Source organism: Heterodontus francisci, chromosome 1 (assembly GCF_036365525.1).
Source record: "Heterodontus francisci isolate sHetFra1 chromosome 1, sHetFra1.hap1, whole genome shotgun sequence".
NCBI classification, from domain to species: Eukaryota; Metazoa; Chordata; class Chondrichthyes; order Heterodontiformes; family Heterodontidae; genus Heterodontus; species Heterodontus francisci.
Window position 1 is genome coordinate 102,544,236 of NC_090371.1, and position 22,092 is coordinate 102,566,327.

Below are 22,092 nucleotides of genomic sequence, written 5' to 3' on the forward strand. Positions count from 1 at the left end.
TCCCACCAGAAGCAAAATCAGGTGCAAAGTGTTCTCAGCTGGAGGATCATTTAGACAATGAGAAAGGTTTGGACAATCTCTTAAAATTTACATGAAAGATGACTTATTGAGTGCCTATGAGGCGTGGTCAGACTTTGATAAATTTTTAAAAATGGATGGTTCTTCCAAAGAAGAATATATTATGGAGTTTAACTGACAATATACAAGGATGCAGTGGTTCTACTTGTAAATTCCTAAATCAGTACTTGCCTTCAAATTGTTGGATTGTGCTAGGATATCAAACATGGATAGGCTCTTAGACTTGACTGGAGTTAGATTCAAAGAAAGAGATATGCTTTTTGATTAGATGTCTGAAGCCTTAAAAAAAAAAAAAATTGGGGGAAAACATTCCTTTCTGGCTGCTTTCATAGCACAGATGGGCTTTTCAGTGGTGACACCATAGATGGAGGATACAATGCTAGCAGCATTTTGAGGCTGTTCCAATGTGGGGCCCAGACATCAGTACGAAAGAAGAATCACAAACAAAAATTCTAAGGATAGGACCCCTTTTGGCAGCTATAACAGATGGCAGGAATTGGGCAATTATGAGAAAGATGAACCCCAGGAATAACCAAAGGGTGGTCAACAAGTGTTTCAGATGTGACTCAAAGTATCATTATACGCTGAATTGTCCAAAAAGGAATAACAGGGTTTTTGAGATGACACATGACATGGAAGGTGAGGATGACAATACTGATCAATTGAATGGAATTGTACTGGTCACAAGAAGTTTTAGTCCGGTAATGACAGTTCTAGTTGCAGATTCATTCCATTACACATTACTGGACAGTGGGTGTACATCTACGGTATGTGGAGTGGACTGGTTATGGTGTTACATGGATTCTTTAAGTAAGGAAGATCAAAGTAAGGTCAAAGAATATGACAGTTGTACCTGTTTCAAGTTTGAGGATGACAACATGTTGAGATCACTAAAAAGAGCAGTAATTCCATATAAAATAGCAGGGGAAACCACTTCATTAGTATAGAGGTAGTATCCAGTAAGGGTGGTTGGTTAGCTTAGATGGCTAGCGTGCGTTCAATCCCGGACCGGCTGTGGTATTTCATGGAGGCCTGCCTCCTCACCTTGCCCCACACTTGAGGAGTGGTAACCCTCAAGCTATACATCACCAACTGTGTCTTTCTAATCGGGTGAGTTACCTATGGTCCTTTGGGACTATGGCCAGAGCAAAAAACGTATCCAGTGAAATACCTTTGCTGTTAAGTAAGCTGTCTATGAAGAAGACTCAGATGAAATTGGATATGGAACATGAGAAGGCGATTATCTTTGGGAAATCTGTGGACTTGCAGTTTACACAGTCAGGACATGATTGTATTTCTTTAACAAGACATAACATCTCTAAGCAGTATGTTAAAGAGGTATTAATGGCATCTGGGGGTAGGGATTTAAAGCAGAAGAGGCAGATTCATCAGAATGGTCACAGACCTGAAAAGTTAACTCTGCTTCTCTCTCCCAAGAAGAATGTATAATTTTGTGTGTCTCCTTTTTCAATTTTATAGATATGTATTTAATTTAAAGAGAGGAATCTGTTAGTGTTTAATAAGTGCTGTTGATGCTAGTTAAATAACTAATAGTTGAAGGTAATAGGGTGAACAGGTGTTGGGTGTTGATTAGTTAATTGCACTCAGACGTGTATATGTAAAGAGCCTTCCCAGCACTGGCGGGAGATTGTTAGGTGTAGACTAGTAAGCTCTGTGGCAAGCAATAAACAGTCTCCACCAAAGCATCCTAGTGTCAGTGTCTTCTTCAGGCTTGGCAGTTTCTCCAACGTACTCTGTCAATTTCCATCCATAACTTTAAAAATGGAGTGGGTTGCTGAGAATGGAGTCAACTTCTTAATTTGAGTCAAAATGAATTATCATTCCTAACATTCAAGTTAATCAGATAGCATTCAATGACAGTAAAGTATAATCTATGATAAAGTGTAGTGAAATTTATTAAAAATATTTTTAAGTTATAAAATATCACACTAATTAATTTATGTAAAAAAAAAAAAAATTACAACCCATTTCCTTCCTTCACTATCACCCCACTCTACATAGTTTTGTTGTTGATTGTATAATCTGTCTTTTTCAGCTACAAACATTTGATTGGCAAGTTAACAAAACAATATTTTGATGATTCAAGCTTTGTTCTTCTTTGTGTGACAGCAGTAATGGCTGTGGTATGTATGAAACCAACAAGTTCAATTTATTGCTGAATTTATGAAATTGGCAGTTTTAGAATGGGAGTTTCCAGCTTTCTCCACAGGACTGCTATGAATGTATAGAATCCCCCTGGGTTGTTCATAAATTTCCTTTGAAAACTACTTGCATTTTGAGGCAATAATAATGAAATTAATTTTTTTTCCACATTGGGGATCAGTAACCTGTTGAAGCAGACTGCGCATCCATTGAAGGATTTGTCTGAATTTTGTTCCATTGGATGTGTTCTACAGTGGGGCAGCAATCAACTCAGGCTATTGCCTTGGCAGAAAAGTTGAAAATGACCACCATTATTTTTATGTCAATAGAACGAACTGCTAAGTTAGTGATGTGCCAATTATCATTTTAGCTGAAACTGTAGCATATTACACTGCCATGCATCAAATAAAATGTCCATTCTCAACAGATTCACATAGGGGGCTGAGATTTCCAAACTGTTTTAACCAGTAAAAGTTGATTACAGGAGATGATCATAAATTTAAAAAAAAAATGCAAAGTTATTTGTGCATTTTTTTTAGGCCATGATTATTTGTATACATATGTTAAATAATTGTCATTCCACTGCTAGTTCATGTCAAATTCTCAGGAAGACATTCTGTAAGACACTCACCTGCAGTTTAACTTGAAATAGGAATACAATCATGGCCCTTGATTTCTTAAATGATCAAAGAATGTTCTGTTCTGTGTGGAATCACATTTATTATCATAATTAACTTTTAGTTCCTTTTCCGTACTGCTCTTCACAGTGTGAAACTGACTTAGCATAAGTGAAAGCAAGACTACATTGGAATTTTGTCTTGAAGGAGGTGAATTTGAGGGTGTTAGAAATTCAGGCCTTTAATGGACAAATTTGTCATGCAAAGCACAGAACATATAAGGATATGGGAATTCTAAAGTTGCAATTTAACTGATCAATGTTCTATACTGTTAGCAAAATTTGATAAAACACCAAGGACATCAGACCAGTAACTATCACAGTTAGCAAATTTATAAGCAGAAAGCTAGATTAGAATCATTGCATTCTATAGCATAAAAGGAAACAATTTTTTTTTACCATTATGCCTGTGTCAGCCATGGCTCAGTTGGTAGCACTCTCTTCTCTGAGTTAGAAGGTTCCACTGCAGGGCTTAAGCATAAACATCTAGGCTGACACTTAGTGCAGAATTCCCTCAGTACTGCACCAATCAGAAGAGCAGTCTTATGAATGAGTCTGCCCTGTTGGATTGATGCAAAAGATCCCATGGCACAATTTCGAAGAGCAGGGGAGTTATCCCTGGTGTCCTGGCCAATATTTATCCCTCAATCAGCATCACAAAAACAGATGATCTAGTCATTAATGTTGCAGTTTGTGGGAGCTTGCTGTGCACAAATTGCTGTGTTTCCTACATTACAGCAGTGACTAAACTTCAAAAGTACTTAATTGGCTGTAAAGCACTTTTAGACATCCACTGTTCATGAAAGGCACTATATAAATGCAAGTGTTTCTTTCCTTTCTAGCTCGCTGACAGAGCTATCCACTTAGAAAGAACTTATGTTCATAGAACTATTTTCAGAACCCCAGGGTGTGCCAAAGCTAATTGATCAATTTTGAAGTATATTTACTGTTGTAATGTAGGAAAACACAGTAGCTAATTTGCACACAGCAAGCTCCCATAATCAACAATGAGATAAATTACCAAGTAATCTGTTTCAGTATGTTGATTGACCAGCTCATCTGTATTAACAGTGGAAGTTAAAAAAAAAAGCTATGGGGAAAGGATAGGAAAATGGGACGAAGATGGATGAGATGTTAAACCTCTTTTAGTCATGTGGATTGAGGGATAAATTTTTGTCAGGATACCAGGCGAACTTCTCTGCGCATCTTCAAATAGGGCCATAGGATCTTTTGTGTTCATTTAAGAGGGCAGACCAGGCCCTGGTTTAACATTTCATCCACCTTAGTCCTATTTTCCTATCTTTTCCCTATTGCGTAAGAAATGAACTGTTTACCAATGCCAATGAACTGTTTAGATACTTCAAGCATCAAATGAGTTATATCAGTAAAGAAAATCACTGTTGGCTCATGACAAATTCACAACTTGTACATACTCAAAAATATTGAAAAATCTAAAACATTTCACAGACACTGAGGTCAATCTAGTAATGTAGACAGCAACATTAGGTTCTGGTATATCTGCATGCAAGAAAATGAGCTTCGGAGGCCATCAGCAGCTGAGTCAGAATATTAATACAACATCAAAATACTGCAGATGCTGTATGTTCTGATGAAAGGTCAGAGCTGAAACGTTAACTCTGTTCCTTTCTCCACAGATGCTGCCTGACCTGCTGAGCCTGTCCAGCATTTTCTGTTTTGAGTCAGAACATTTTCTGCCTGTGCAATATGTATAATCTGTCTCTTGGTCATTATGTTCCACTTTGTCTGGAGTAGGCCCTCCTTGACTTCTGTTTCTAGTCCTAGAAGTGACAGGGATGCCAAGAGCAAGTTGTAGAAGGTATTTTCTTCTTGTATCTCACTGACCCATTTCACACAGCACATTGATAGATTTCTCCATCCACTGACTTTGCAGGACTAACATATCAGTCACTCATGGGGTTTGGTCGCAGTACAAGGGCAGAGGAAGTCATCAAAAGTACCTTCACTCTTTTCTTTCATGAGGATTAGTATAGTCAGAAAGAGCAAAGGAAAAGTATGAAGCAGATTCCATTTTTATTTTATCAAGAGTATTGTTTGAAATACTAGCAACTTAAATCTGCAGAGGATCTTCACTCAGAGAAAGAGGAGTGTAAAAATGCAATCAGACTGTTTTTCAAATAACCTAAAATAAACAAATTCCATCTGTAAGATAACTTTCACTAAAATTGGAATCGATGTTTTCTAAGAACCTGTCTTTCATTATTAGGGAGCACACTATTGATGCTGTCAGTTGTACCCTTGGTATGTAATCCAAATTTTCTATAAAAATGGTTATTTATATTTATGAAATGAACAATCTCCATATTGAATCAATCTATATATGTAAATTTTGAGTTAAATTACACAAAGGTCAAGAGTGTTGTAGCTTCCAATAAAATAATTTCCTTTTCTATATTGATTTTCTTGTTCAGTTTTAAAATTCAACAAAATCTGAAGTCTCTGCTTAAAAACAAAGTGCTGGAAATACACAGCAGGTCTGGCAGCACATGTGGAGAGAGAAACCGTTACCATTTCAGGTATGTGACCTTTCGTCAGACCTGACAAAGGTTAGAAATGTAATAAGCTTTGAGCAAGTGAAAGGAGGGAGGGGAAAGAAGAGCTCAAGGGAAAATCTGTGATAGAGTAAGGCAGGAAATAATAAATGACAAAGATGTCATGGAACAAAATGCCAAGGGAGTAGTAATAGCCATAGTAAAAGATAAAGAATTTGTTCAGGGAGAGTGTTAATGGAAGAATAATGAACAGCTTTGTCTGAAAGCATAAACATGAAAAAACAGTTTAAGACTGTTTTTTTTTACCATGTACCAATCAAAATGGCAGTCATGGTCTTAAGTTGTTGAACTCAATGTTAGCCAGAAGTTTATGCCCTCGCGGGAGTGGGCTGTTGTAGGATTGCCTTAAGAGTGATGTCCCTTTAAGATGCTAATGAGCTAAGTACCAGGATGCAGTCATGTGACAACATGCCAGCGTCCCTCTGCAACTGTAATGCCTAGAGGAAGGTTCTGTAAATAGTTTGATCTGTACTGTATATAATAGTTTAGCTGTAGTAAACCTATTTGAGATCTTTAGCATAACTGGATTTCACGCATCTCATTCATGTTGCATCAGATAGCATAAAGAATGCATTATATGGTGGCAGCTGTGGTAAGAAGACAAAGTCTAAGTTGAAGACCATGGGTAAAACAGCTTTGAAAATGACCTTTCCTACAGCCACTGGAGAGAAAATGCAAAAGAAATCCTGGCCCAAAAGTGAACAGAAGAGAAAATTTACCTCCAGCTGTGGAAGACAGAACTCAGAATGACAGGCAGAAAGCAAATCAGGTGAGTCATTGTGCCGACGGTCAAGGGATACTGGTTTGAAAAAGAAAACAAGCTTTGAAGTGCTTAAAGATTGATTTTTTTCAAAAGACTCCATTTTTTAAAAATGGGGAAGACCTGACTCCTTTCCTAGGCTGATCAAGGTCAGCAACATTCAAGAGGCATCTGATTGCAAAAATCACGGGAAAATCCCAATCACTGTAGAGTTTTTTAAAATAAAAAAACTATTAAATCACTTGGGTGTGAAGAAGAACTTCCATTCACACAGCCACAGCTATAAAAATACCATTAAACCACTTGAGTATGAAGAACATAAACAAACTCGAGCAAAACAAAAAGCAATTGAACTGCCTATTGAACAGCTGTGTGAACAGACAAGCTTAAGTTCTGTAAGAAAGATAAACACAGAACACTATCAAACACCTATTCCTCTCAACCAAAGCAGCCAGTCTAAAGAACAGTTTCTTAAAAGGGAAACAGTGCAGAGTCATAGAATAAATCTTACAGCAAATTTTAAGCAAAAGAACAACAGAAATATGGATACCAAATTTCCCAGCATGAACTGTAGGGTTATGGACATCCTATCTGAGTTCCAACTTTTCAAACAAAGAATGCAGTTATGCTTCACAGATCAAGTGATTGTAGAAGCAGAGAAACAGGCTGTAAAAATACTGATAGCAGTTAGAAATGAGGGATTGCACAGAATCAATACCTCTGGCTTATCGAAAGAGGACCCGAAAGATCGCACAAAGAAATGGAAAGTGCTAGAAGATCAGCACCGATATTGAGTGAATTTTAGAATTCACTGCCAGGAATTGATTTCCTACAGGCAACAGCCACAAGAATCAATTGACCAGTTCATCAGTAGATGCCATAGTAAGAGCAACGAATGCAATTTTTCAGAAAATGAGCTTTAGAGTGACTAATGGCGCTGGTGATTGTCTCAACACCCATTGCAGCGTTTCAGAAATATCTCTTGGGGGGGGGGGGGTGGAAAGGAAAGGTCAGAGCATTGATGAGCTGCTAGAAGATGGCAGGAAATATGAAGCTGGACAACACTATCTGCAAGCACTAGGTGCAGCCAACAATATCAACACAATAACCAGGTCAAAAAGAGCAAGCAATCTGTATGATAGGTGTGGTTTGTCCCACTCACCGCAAAGTTGTCCTGCATTTCAAGACCTGTGCAAGGCGTACGGTGCAAAAGGACACTGGGCCTGCACAAGAAATCTGGTTCCAAAGACTCAGCCAGAAGTCGCAGTAGGACACAAACAGACGACATTTGCAGCAACAGGGCAACAGCAGCAAGGAGAGCTCCAGAGACCTGCGTAAACACAAGCCGATACACAAAGTCCACGCTGAAACAGACCTGAGACAAGATTCAGAGCGGAGCAACTTTCAGCTTGGCGACGGACAGGCGTTTCACATTGTAAACCTAACGCATCATGTTGATGAAGTCAAACAACTGGAATCTTTCGCCACTATAAACATCATGTGCCCAAAGAAAGCTGGCAAACATATACTCAAGGTTAAGATTGACACTGGAGCTAGTGCAAATATCCTACCAGTCCAAATCCTGAAGGATATGTGCCGGAGTCGTTGGAAATCAATGATACAACAGACAACTGCCAAGTTATCTGTATACAATAGGTCACCCATCCCGTGCAGTGGCACACTGACAATGCAATGCAGCTATGGCAAGTTGGCATGGAAACCACAAATATTCTACCTGGTAGACAAGAGGGGACCAGCAGTGGCAGGACTACCAGAGTGTAAGGACCTCAACATCATAACTATCCACAAGAGCATTGCTAAGGGGAAATCTCCAAGGACCAAAACCCGCTCAGACTCTGGCCAGCATCAAATGCTGCAGTCTGGAAACCCAGCAACAGCACAACTAAACTGCGCCTTCACTTCTGCTCGCTAGAGAACCACCAGCACCACAACAAGCTAAAACGGATAGGTACCTCCATGAGACCAAGTACTCCACCCCAACAGGTCCTTGACCTTGAGCCCCAAGCCTTCAGACATGGAGGATGAAGAGAGGCGAAGGACACACAATGTCCTGAAGAGGCAGTGGAGGAATGAGTTGAAGCATTGTCTATTGGCTCTTTGAGATGAGGTGCCGGAACTGCCCAAGAATGACAAGGCCTCAAAAGTGGTCATCTTCAAAAAAGCAACAGACTATATTAGCAGGCTGAAGGTACAGCAACAGAAACTGAATGCAGAGAGGGAGAAACTTCAGAAAGAACAGCAACAGAAGAGACGCAAATTCCCAGAGCAAGAATTGTCAAACCACCAAGATGATATATGGACTTTTGAGCCATTGCACTTGTAAATTTTACAATCCTTATCCCCATAATTCTAAATCTTATCTCTATCATGTACAACTAATTTTAATATCTAATGTTGTGTTTTTACTATTAGCATATGAGACTTATCTTTGGAAAGAAAGGGATGTTGTATGATTGCCTTAAGAGTGATGTCCCTTTAAGATCTTAGTATGCTAATCAGCTAAGTACCAGGATGCAGTTATGTGACTACATGCCAGAGTCATTCTGCAACTGTAACATTTAGAGTAAAGTTCTGTAAATAGTTTGATCTATACTGTATATAATATTTTAGCTGTAATAAAACAGTTTGAGATCTTCAGCATAACTAGATTACAAGCATCTCATTTATGCTGCATCAGACAACATAAAGAATGCATTATATGGTGGCAGTGGTGGTATTATCTTTGGAAAGAAACAGGATGTTGTATGATGCTTTAAGAGTGATGTCCCTTTAAGATCTTAGTATGCTAATGAGCTAAGTACCATGTTGCAGTCACGTGACCACAAGCCAGAGTCGCTCTGCAACCGTAACAGAGTAAGGTTCTGTAAATAGTTTGCTCTGTACTGTATATAATACGTTGGCTATAATAAACCTGTTTGAGATCTTCACTCAGTTGGACTCCACACATCTCATTTATGTTGCATCAGACAACATAAAGAACGCATTACACGGGCTGGAGGTGGGGAGTTGGTAAACTTCAGTGGGAGGCAGAGGGTGCCATTCCCATTGCCTTCCTGCCCCCACTGCAATTTTACATGTGGTGGGAGAGGTGACAAATGGCCTGCCTGCCCCAGGCCAATTATGGCCCTTAAGTGGCCAATTAATTGCCACTTAAGGGTCTCCTCCCACCACCACTGGTATATTACCAGCAGCAGGCAGGCAGCTCAGCACATCAGGACGCTGCCCAATAAAACCTGCCGGCCTCCTTGTGGGCTGGGGGGCCCCTCCTGATCGGGCCCCCTGTGCCCTATGGAGGGCCCCTCCATGGCACAGGACAAACAGCAGCACATTTACCATCCCCCACCCCCCCCCCAAACGACCCATCCTGCCTCGCTGGGGCCCAGCTGATTGTACCCGGCGAGGCCTCACACACTTACCGTAATTCCTGGGACTCGTCCATGCTGACTCCTCTTGCGGGGTGCAGTCCTAGCAGTGGCCACCGTTCCCGGTGGCGCAGCTGGGATTGAAAGATGCCAGTCTGCTGATGGGCCGGCAGCTGTTGGAGGCAGGACCTACTGCCTCAGAGGGATGGAAGTCCTGCCTACGGCCAATTAAGGGCCTGGGCTACGACAAATGATTGTGCGACTTCCCGGTCCAGCAGAGACGGGCTCGCCACTGACTGCTGGGCGGGGCCTCTTCCCCAACATAAAATTCCAGCCGTTGAGTCCAGAGAGCTGTAAAGTACCTAATCGGAAGTACCTGTTCGTCAAGCTTGCGTTGAGCTTCACTGGAACACCGCAACAGGTCAAGGACAGATGTGTGGAGAGAGAGAGCAGGGTGGTGAATTAAAATGGCAAGCAACTGAAAGCTCGGGGTCATGCTTCCGAATTGAGCGGAGGCATTCTGCAAAGTGGTCACCCAATCTCTCAATATAGAGGAGACCATTTTGTGAGCAGAAAATACAGTATACTAAATTGAAAGAAGTACCAGTAAATCGCTGCTTCACCTGAAAGGAGTGTTTGGGTCCTTAGATGAGGAGAGAGGAGGTAAAAGGGCAGGTATTACACCATCTGCGATTGCATGGGAAGGGGACAAGGTGTCGGGGGTGATGGAAGAATGGGCCAGGGTGTTGTGGAGGGAATGGTCTGTTTTTATTTCAGATTTCCAGCATCTGCAATATTTTGCTTGAATAGAAGTCTCTGCTTGTAGCTTTTCCATTTCGAGAGCTTCTTTATGTTACTGTTTGTGTAGTGAAATGGAGAAAAAGGCTAGCATGTATTTGAAAATAAATACAATAGATTATGATTGGTGCAACCACACACAACCAGGTAAACAATGGAACAATAAATTCACTCTCCTATTCCAATTTCAGCCAGGTCACTTAGGGGGAGGCATCAATTAGAGGATGAACACAGGGCAGTAAGTCGTCTTTATTTAGACTGTTCTTCTGCAGTTTCTACCAGGCATTTACATTATAACTGTAATGCCAGTGTGAAGCAAAACTGCTTTATAAGGCACTGCAATTAAACTATAAATTCAGCTTGAATCTAGTATTAGGACCTAACCACATATCAAAACAAAATGGAGTGAGACTCCCTGGAGTAGGAAGTCTCCTTTCACTTCACTTAAGAGTCATTTAGGCTTTATACCTGGTTTAAATTCAAAGGTTAGCATCAGTGAGAAATGACTTTGGCTTGACATTGATAAACTTGTGGATTGTAAACACATCATTCGCATGCCATTAATAGAGGCCTCAGTGCATCTCCTCAAACTGTTAAGTTGTGTTGCTCTGGAACAGCAGAGGAGAGGGAAAAAATGGAAAAAGAAACTTATGTGCAAATAAGCTTTTAAAAAAAAAAAGGGAGGATCCTCTCTAAAATGTGACCGTAGAGACATAAAAAGTATGCTCTAATAAGTAGTTTGGTAAAGTGCATTTTTTGTTTTGTTGGTAAGTGAGGATTCCAGAATGAATGTATGATATCAAAGGTGGGCATATTTCAGGCAGCATTAGAGTGATGGACTGCACAGCATCTTGATTGCACTGTTCAGACTGTCATCACCACGGCAATAATTTGGCAGTTTCATCCTATTTGCGAACATAATGCTTCCCAACATTCCCTACAAGCAGGTATAATGTGATGAGTTTTTCTTCTATGAAGGATTTTGGTACATTACATATGTAATCTTTAAAAGGGAATAACAAGAAATTATATGGCTATAGATTGCAAAAATGTAACAACTTTCTCTAACTAGGGACATAAAATAAAGCCATTATTCCTTATTGTTCAGTTTTTCATATCTGAAACACCCTTGAGCTAGCAATGCATTTTCTCCCTTTCTGGTTATTCCTTTTTAAATAAAATTAGATTGACATAAATAAAAACAAGTCTAAAACACTGAAACACTACTCTTTCTCAGTCTTTAAAAAGACCTAACGGATAACGCATACAGTTTATTTTGTTAGGTTTGTACAGAAACAATGGGCTAGATTTAGTCACACCTGTGGGGCTCCCAGCACCAGGCTGAAAAGTTGAGGAGAACCATGCCTCAGCCTTTCGGAGTCTCCTCCCACAGGCGTGAGTCAACAGGGCTCAGGCACGTAAGTGCCCAGTGCCAGGGTCCCCCATCCCTTTAGATACACAGATCCAACCTGCAAGAGCTGTCAGCCCAATTAGAGGGCCAGCAGGTCAGTAGGATTGGCAAAACCACCGGGAGCGGTAGCTACTGCCGGTACTACAGGAAGCCTTTTTTTAATTCTTTCATGGGATATGAGCATCATTGGCAAGGCTAGCATTTGTTGTCCTACCCAAAATGCCCTTAACAACTGAGTGGGTTGCTAGGCCATTTTAGAGAGCAGTTAAGAGTCAACCACATTGTTGTGGGTCTGGAGTCACATGTAGGTCAGATCAGGTAAGGACAGCAGATTTCCCTCCCTCAAAGACATTAGTGAATCAGGTGGAATTTTTTTCTTCACTGGCCGACCTCTCCGTAGCTAATAATTAGCCACTTAAGGGCCTTAATTGGTCACGGGGTAGAAAGCTGTCTTTGGCCTATCCCGCCCCCGACTTAATCGCAGGAAAGCGACGGGCCCTCCATCCGCTGCCTCCCATCGCAATTCTATGGGATCCCCTGCCTCCTAAACCATCTCCAGGGAGGCCCATTAAGTTCAGCCCAATATTTAAGAATAAGTCTTACAACAAAGCAAATGTAACTTGTGGCCCATGTTTTCAAGCTTACTGCCGTCTTCAAGGGCAGTCATGTTTGTGCCTGCTGGTTAATTTAAAACAACTTCCAAAGCCACTATAGTGGTAATCTTGTCAGATGACTAAACAAAGAATAATTTTGAATAGCTGCAAGCCAAACATGCCGCTAATTGGGTAGCCTGAAAGATTTTGCATTTCTGGCTCCATTGTTGCCTTTTAAATAGAAGTATTAAAGTAAGATAAAGATGGGAACATATAAAAATGTAAGCTGGATGCTAGGCATACTTAATTTATAAGTAGAACTGTGGGGATGCAGATATGAGTGTGTAGGTGGCTGAGTTGCATATGGCTGCATGCTCTATGCCCAGCTGCCTAAATGTTTATTTTGAATTATAACTGTATTTAAATTCAAGGTTTCCTAATTCCCAGACAAATACTTCAAAAGTATAACTGAGCATATTTTAGAGAATTTTTTGTTTTAAGCAACCATATCCTGAATGATAATCTTTGAGGTATATAGTATAAAAGCAGCATAACAAATAAAAAAAACTAGCACACAAAACGTTAAAACCTCAAGTAATTAAACAGCTGCCAGAGATATTTTACAGTATTTTATTTCAGTATCAATACTGAAAGAGACTACCTAAAAATTACAATGTTCCTGGAACCCTATCATGCTAGATTACATACTTAGACATTGCAACAACACTTGTAAAACAAATGTTACTTGACACCACCATTTCAATATTTAAATAGATTAATAATGTAACATCTACCTTACTTCCTCGTCAAATTCACCTTTTTTTGAAAACTGAAGAAATAGTACAGCACAGGTTTAGTCTAGGATTATTCCCTGTTGGCCTAACACTTTAATTCTCTCTGAATAAAGGCTGTCTATAAGTTTTAGATGGTATCAGTTGCCTATCCATTATAAAATTTGTCTTGTAGCATAATTAACGGCAACTTGTCTACAACCCAACAATGCCCAGTGTGCTTGGCAAGCACCAGCGTGCAAAAATATCTTGAGCCTTTTTGTGCCTAGTTATAAATAATTCATGGAGATTGTAACGCAAAATAGCAAATTAGACCTTTGCAGTTTATTATAAACTTTAACCATTCACTCACACTGTTATAACCTGATATTTTAGCAAATTCATTTATAAGAAAAATGTGGAAATACAACAAGGGAAGAAACAATTCATAGTTTTGTTTTTTTTTACATTAAAGTGATCTTTTAGCAATTTCCTGCTATTTCATAAAATACAATGGAAAACTCAAAACATCATCCAAATTCAAGCTATTGATCCTAATGGGGACTGAATGGTGCAGTGGGTTGGCTCAGTGCCCTTTCACCTCTGGCAGCTGGCTCTGAATCTGACTGAAGGGTCACTGACCCGAAACGTTAACTCTGCTTCTCTTTTCACAGATGCTGCCAGACCTGCTGAGTGGTTCCAGCATTTCTTGTTTTTATCCTAGACTGACTTGTTCTCTGCAGCAATGACATAAGTGCTTATTGAACTGATGTGAGAAGCATTTGGCAGTTAAAACAAAATGTCTAGGACAACATTAGAACTCTTCCAACGCCATCTTTCCCTCTGCCCTCATTCCCTCATTCTTGTTTTGTTATTTTGAGAAGTGACCAGCCAGTTTATATCAGATAGTTCAGTACTTAACACAGCACACATTCTGATGGTCTTTTCGTATTGGAGGAGACGATAAAAGTCACAATGAAAACACTGTCCATCACTATTCAAATATCACATATTTCAAAAATAATATTCTTCAAACACTTCCCTACACACAAGTGAATTCCAACACAATTTCTTCTCTATTTTCGTAATTCTATCCTTTTAAAAAAAAGAGAAATAATGTGTTTGAGGGCACTTTACTGTAACTGTACCACATATATAAATAGCAAGAAAATAAGTGGACAGGTGGTGAGGTTCATTACATTCAGAATCTACCTAGAAATATTCACTTTCAAAGGGATAAAGTCTGTTTGCAGTGTATGAATGAAAATCACAATAGATTTTATTACTCAAAGGCAGGAAATGGAAAATTGTTACTTAAATATTTATGGTAGACAGATGAACTTTAAAAATAATCCATAAATAAAAATCATGAAGAGCTGAAGAAGCAGTGGTACAGAAATGCATGTAACCTTGGCTGTAATCTGGTTAATTTAGTATCCATTGAAAGAAAACGTATTCACTACTAGGACAGATGCAGTATTCTCCTACACAAGTAGCATTAGTGAGATCAGTGACCACAGGTAAATCAATGCATTCCGATGATTTACAGTCTGTTAACTCATTATAAGGATATTATCCCTGTTCTGATTTCCATATTGAGAAAACATCACCAAACTCTTAAAATCAGTCACAATAAATGTGATTCTTAAAATGTGTTACAATAAATGTGATTAACGTTACATCTTTATTTTACTGCTGATTTTAGTTTCAATTGTCAGCGATGATGACATTATTGGAGAAATTAGGTGGAGTGACTCAATTAGCTCAAAAATGAGCAAACCAAGTTAATCTACAGTTGAAATAATAACCTCACTGAAAGATTCTGATAACAATGATAACCATTAATGTTAATTCAGTTCCTTCAACAATCTCTGGAGCACTCATGACTTACATGAGAATATTCCAATGAAGCTGCAGGAATACAAAGGAAAACAGAGGTTTTAAAATTGGACTTGTTATTTAAACAGTTTAATCTGGAAAGGCAATACGGGTGATGACTTATTTTGACTATTTTCCCATGTGTTTTTCCTCCAAGAGAATAGTTGTATGTCATTATTAGGTGAGTTAGAAACTGGACCACCAGTAAATATGGATTTCATAATGTGGTTATTTTAAATGGTGTATGTGAAAATCAACAAGTAATTTAACAAGTTGATCATTGATGAAAGGTGATCCACAGGTTACAAACTGGTTTCTAAACCACTCAAGTCAAGATCTGACAAATTCCTGTTTCCTCATACCAGCAGGGAGAACTACCCACTCTGCCTTAAGTGAATGCATATTTTGCATTACTCCACACTTCAAATAAGTCGTTTAATTTACTGATTACAAAGTGCATAGACTAAATGCAAAATAATTGTAGACTCACAAGAATATTTACTGAATTACAAAGACCATTACAGATTAATAGTAATACTAGCAATATATTACTTTGTTACATTCTGAATTTTTAGGTAAATAACTGATCAATTATTGTAATTACAACATATATGCAAGTCTATTTTTAAAATGATTTTATGTTTCTGCAGAGCATCTTCCTCATTCTGTACAAACTATACAGAATGAAGGGATTTTTCATGAGCTTGAACTGCCTGGCATAAAGCTCATTCCTTGGCTTCAAAACAACTGTTCTGAAGAACCTCTTATCTTTTGCTGATCTTGCCTTTTTATTAAAATCAGCAACCAGTTCAATTGAAGAATTAAGATTATAAATATTTTTCATATTGTTTAGGATAAAGGGACATTACATAGTCCTGCAGCTGTATTAACGTAAATGTGTTTTTATAGTCGTCATCAAGCTTACAAATATCTGCCGTTTCCTACAAAAAATAATGAGGGTAAAGTTAGCATAAAGACCCATACACAGATCCATGAGTGCTCTGCTTTGTGTGGAAGTTCACAACTACTGAATGGCAAACAGTTAGTTCTCTGTATCTGTTTCTTAGCTGTACTAATGACCATTTAAGATACTAGAATTTCACATATCCTTCCAAATGGGAAACGTATGCAGTGTACTAGTAATGACGAGCACGAATTCAGCAAATTTGATCAGTTACTTCTGGCAACTGAACTTTGCGGATACAACTTACCATATCCACGAATGCCTCCTGAAGGGGAAATTATTCACGTGCATCATTTCCATGAATCTTCCTTTACAGGGATTCCTCAAATCCTTGAAATTGAAGTTGTGCAGACACCTTAATACACAATCAACTTCTGGTAGCAATCTAATAGATCCTCTCTATTGATCTTGACCATAATGTATTTAGGATCATTTTTGCACACCTGCAGTCATTGGATTGTTCATTTAAAAAGAAACAGTTCAGTACCACACTGTAGTTTGCAACATCAGTGCTCTCATTGTTATAACTGTTTATGACAATTTTTGTAGCTTAACACTTGAATGAAACATGTAAGCTCTTGCTTCTAGTGAATGAAGACAATTAAAACATTACTTAGAGTCAGGTACAAAGAAAAATAACAGAGAGAAGCAGTCCAACAGAAAATATACGCCATCTTCCAGCATTATGTAAAATTTCTACATTGTAAGAGGACAGAGGCAGCACTGCAGAAGACTCTTAATTATCATTAAAGGAAGGTGTGTATAGTTTTACTTTCTTTTTCTTCGTATTCTTTCTGCAAACCTTTCAGCTTTCTTGCACCATACATTCATTTCGGCATTGACAAAAATCAAATACTTCTTCATTGAATTTTCCTTCTGGGATGATGATGTTGATATATTAATCACGATATTATACTGCTACTAAATAAACTTTGCACTGACATTTAAAAGAGCACGAATTCATCCACATCTGTAGCAAGGCACTGAGCCCTTACTGCTCCAAGCCCTAGGGGGGTGATTGTTGCCATCAAAAGCATTTTTGTGATTGTTCTCTCATTTTGACACTTTTTAAACTATGGACAATATTTCTAAAATAAATTTTTATTAAAGCAACGTGCACTTCTATGCTTCAAAACAACTAAGCCGCTGATCTTCTTAATCCAAGCAGGCTGTGTAAATTTGTCATAAAAGTAAATAACAAAGAACAGAAGGATGCCAGTAATGATACGAAGGAAGGTGAAGAGGAATGCTCCAGATCTGAATGTCATCTAAGAACCTCTCCCCTACCGTCCTTGTTCCTTTTTTTCCAATCCAGTTCACCAACAGTTGTCATTACTGTTCTGTCATTGTGAATGGGATCATCTGCTTAAAGTCCGTGTTCTCCAAACCTTGCATTGATATAAAGGCAGAACAATAGAAAAGGCTCTCATTCAACAGCAAGTATCCTGACAATGCGAATGCAGCATATGGATTCAGTCATCTCCAGAGTGTCTGACATGTACCACAGAAAGGTTCAGCACATTCTCAGTGACTCGGTTACTTTATTCTGCAGCAGAACCAGCTTCAATCTTGTGAGAATGGTGCTGCACAAGGGATGTGCTGTCGTCAAGGGGCCCCTTTAGGTAGGTTCCCTCTTCAACAAATTTATTCATAAGCTTGTTTTCAGATAACATCTTAATAAATGGGTATATTAATGATACTACAGTCCATAGCATAAGAAAATCATTGCTATGTTTCTTCATTTCCATCTGAGGCAGACCAATGTTATTAATAATTTTATCACCCTAAAATACCCTAAAAGACCCCTTGACAGCATAGTTAATGCCTTTTTAGGACAAGTGGGAAGTAGTAAACAATGAACTAAACAGTTATAGGATGTAAGCTTCAGAAGACAATTGAAAAAAACAAAATGTGCAATTAAAATGGGATTTTTCTGTTTGAAAAATGGAATTTTTTATTATAAGTAGATCACTTAAAAAGTGATCATGTCTCAACACTTCATATATACAGTTGTACTCTCAAGTAATTAAAACATTGTTTTAATAGGTTGTGTGGCAACAGAATTATAGAATTTAAATGATTCAAAATTATAGAATTTAAATGATTCAAAATTATAGAATTTAAATGATTCAATTTAAAAATAAATCATCCTTAAAACACAACAACTTATTGCATTTTCTGTGAAGGTAAACTGCTTAGGAACCCTCTAGTAGCACTGCAATGCTACAGCATTATTCATGTTCCTGTCTGCCAAAAGCTGCTGTTTATGATGTGGATGGGGTGCCAATCAAGTGGGCTGCTTTGCACTGCATGGTTTTTTAAAATTCCTTCATGCGATGTGGACGTTACTGGCAAGGCCAGTATTTGTTGTCCATCCCTAATTACCTTGAACTCAGTGGCTTGCTTGGCCATTTCAGAAGGCAGTTTAGAATCAACCACATTGCTGTTGGTCTGGAATCGCACATAAGCCAGACCAGGTAAGGACAGCAGATTTCCTTCCCTAAAGGACATTAGTGAATCAGATGGGTTTTTACAACAATCAATGATAGTTTCATGGCACCATTACTGAGACTAGCATTCAATTTCAGATTTTTTATTAATTAATTGAATTTAAATTCCACCAGCTGCCATGGTGGGATTTGAACTTGTGTCCCCAGGGCATTAGCCTGGGCCTCCAGATTACCAATCCAGTGAAATTACCACTACACCACCATCTCCTCCATAGTGACGAGCCTCTTGACTGTTGTTGGAGCAGCACTCATCCAAGCAATTGGGGAGTGTTCCATCACATTTCTGACTTGTGCCTTGTAGATGGTGGCAAACTTTGGGGAGTCACAAGGTGAGTTACTTGCTGCAGAATTCCCAGCTTCTGACCTGTTCTCGTAGCCACAGTATTTATGTGGCTAGTCCAGTTCAGTTTCTGGTCAATGGTAACCCCGAGGATGTTGATAGTGGGGCATTCATCAATTCAATTAGAATCATGCTTGATATAGACTGGGCGTCAACTGGATGAGGTGAGATTCTCTTGTTTGAGATGGTGATTGCCTGGCAACTACGTGGCACGAATGTTACTTGTCTCTTATCAGCCCAAGCCTGAATGTTGTCCAGGTCTTGCTGCATGCAGGCACGAGCTGCTTCTTTATCTAAAGAGTTGCAAATGGAACTGAACATCATAGGTGAACATCCCCATTTATGACCTTATGATGAAGCGAAGGTCCTTGATTAAACAGCTGAAGATGGTTGGGCCTGGGGCACTGCCCTGAGGATCTCCTGCAGCAATGTCCTTGGGCTAAGATGATTGGCCTCCAACAATCTCAACCATCTTCCTTTGTGCTAGGTATGACTCCAGGCAGTGGAGAGTTTTCCCCATTGACTTCAATTTTGGTGGGGCTCCTTGATGCCACACTCAGTTAGATGCTGCCTTGGTGTCAAGGGCAGTCATTCTCAACTTACCTCTGGAATTCAGCTCCTTGGTTCTTCTTAGGGGTAATGAAATCTGGAGCTGACTGGTTCTGGAACATTGGCTGTAAGGTATGATTCTGTGAGCATAACTGACTAGTCTATGGGACAGCTCTCCCAATTTTGGCACAAGTCCCCAGATATTAGTGAGGAGGCCTTTGCAGGATCGACTGGGCAAGTTGTGCCTTTGTTGTATCTAGTGCCTAGTTTGATGCCAGGTGGTCTGTCCTGTTTAATTCTTATTTGACTTTTCTGTAGTGGTTTGATACAACCGAGTGTCTTGCTAGGCCATTTCAGACAGCAGTGGGTTTCAAGTCACATGTAGGCCAGACATAAGGATGGCAGATTTCCTTCCCTAAAGAATATTAGTTGAACCTGATGGATTTTTACAACAATCCAGTAGTTTCATGCTCACTGTTACAGAGACTAATGTTTTATTCCAGATTTATTTAAGTAATTATATTTAAATTCCCTCAGTTGCTGTAGTGGGACTTGAACTCATGTCTCTGGAACATTAGTCCAGGCCTCTGAATTACCAATTCATTACACTATGCTATCATTCCATCTTTTTAGTTCACTCAGGTGCTCTGTCCTGACATTACGAACATCATTTATATAAAAACTCCTTGAACAAAATATTCTCTCATCATCTGAATCTCATTCATAGTATTTTATTCTAGCATTCCTCCCTTTTTTATGAAATTATTTTTTAAATACATTTTTTCTTTTTATCTATGATTCATTTTTGCTGTATAGGATGACATCTAGTTGTTAGAAAGGATCATTACTGACATCCCAGCAGACAAAAACATTCATCAGTTCTTTTCATATTCCATATCACGAGAATTTTAAAAAGTAGCAGAAAATTCAAGAATTTTGTTCATTCCACATAATATAACATTAGAATTTTCTAATGTTGATATACAGTTTACTTTGTATCGACTCACTTGCATCAAGATTTCCCATATGCATCTCTGTAGGAAGTGATTTGACACCATAGGATCCTCAAAAATAGGTTTGGAGATTTTTTTAAAAACCAAATTTAACTGACAATTTCCTTTCTTTATATTTCTTTCAATGTCAGGTATCCTGGAAACCACATGTCTGTAAACCTTCAGCACTTGAACAATAATTTATCAGTTCTGATATCAGCTTGTTCTTTTTGACATTGGATGAGGTCAAAACCATAACTGCATACATTTCAAGTCCCAAAAGTGAATTTTGATCTCAATAAGTTAAACAGTTCAGCAGATCACTACCAAAATTGTAAAAGATTCCTTCTAATCAAACATCTCACTGGTTTGAAAAAAAAAGCATTTTTTTCTTTCCATCCAGCTTCCTCTTGAATTTATTGATCACCTCCGCTTCCACCACTCTTGTGGCCAGCAAGTTCGATTTAGCTTTGGAAAAGTATCCTTCTGGCTTTGCTGTACCTGATTCATTGTCATGTAACAGGACTGCACCGACCTCCAGGTCACAAGCATCAATTGCTACCTTGAAGGGTTTAATGAAATTTGGAGCAGCCCAGACTCACTGCTGGTTAGCACTGATGCAGGTCTGTCTCAGGCAGTGCCAATGGACAACAATTTGGTGCTGTGCACAAGCATAGTTTCTCTCTGGGCAAGAATAATTTGCTATTTAAGCATTAGAATATATCTTTTACCTAATGTATAAGCACAAAGCTAGATTTGCCCAAGGAATATATATATATGTTATTGAGGCCAATTACTAATCTAGCATCCAGCAGAGAAGCTATAGAGCATACAGGCAGCCTTTTAAGTAGTGTTCTAAAATGTGTTTGTCATGAAGTCAAAAATGCTTTTGATTGCTTAAATAATTTAGATAGTCACATTTGTAACAAAGGGCATCCTTCTGAAACAGAGACAGACACCAAAGAAAAGCTGAGCTTTGAAAAATAAACCAGCAAGAAGGGCTTTATCAAAAATGTCATTTACTTTTATTTGTAAATTGGAAATTTTCTTCTGAAGATGAACCTATATTTTACGTAAAACTAATCATTTTATGTCCCTCCTTTTCTCGGCTCACAGTAGGGACAAATCTAATTTACTCCCAATGACTTTGCATTCAGTTAAGAATGTAGCACAAACAAAGTCCAGCACCACTCCCTTTTGACTCCAACAACCATTCTAAACTCTTCCACAACATTCAACACGGTACTTCCACTCATTCCACAGCTGCAAAAGAAAGTCAAAAGCACCTCTCCTGGAAGTACCATGGTGATTTGTTTAAGAAACACAAGGGTTGGGGGGGGAAGGAGGTGGGTACCTCCTACCGGTGAACGCATGTCCAGCTGAGAGTAATTTAGACAGGGCGTCAATAGGAGCTACAAGGTCCAAAATAGCAGTCTGCATACGGGCGGCACAGTGGCGCAGTGGTTAGCACTGCAGCCTCACAGCTCCAGAGACCCGGGTTCGATTCTGGGTACTGTGCGGAGTTTGCAAGTTCTCCCTATGACTGTTTGGGTTTTTTCTGGGTGCTCTGGTTTCCTCCCACAGCCAAAGACTTGCAGGTTGATAGGTAAATTGGCCATTGTAAATTGCACCTAGT

General features: G+C 39.0%; 1 protein-coding gene across 3 annotated transcripts in view; it reads right to left on the bottom strand.

The window, feature by feature from the left end:
* The window catches only part of pde4d (phosphodiesterase 4D, cAMP-specific), a 1,078,190-nt gene that overhangs the window by 808,323 nt on the left and 247,775 nt on the right, over nucleotides 1-22,092 (bottom strand). The window contains exon 1 of one of the 3 annotated variants that reach the window (XM_068033731.1): nucleotides 16,313-17,645. The exons of the other annotated variants lie outside the window; for them this stretch is intronic. Coding sequence (XP_067889832.1) covers nucleotides 16,313-16,365 — 53 coding nt within the window. The 5' untranslated portion in view covers nucleotides 16,366-17,645. Of the gene's footprint in view, nucleotides 1-16,312; nucleotides 17,646-22,092 lie in introns of those variants that run through there. 3 annotated transcript variants of the gene reach the window in all.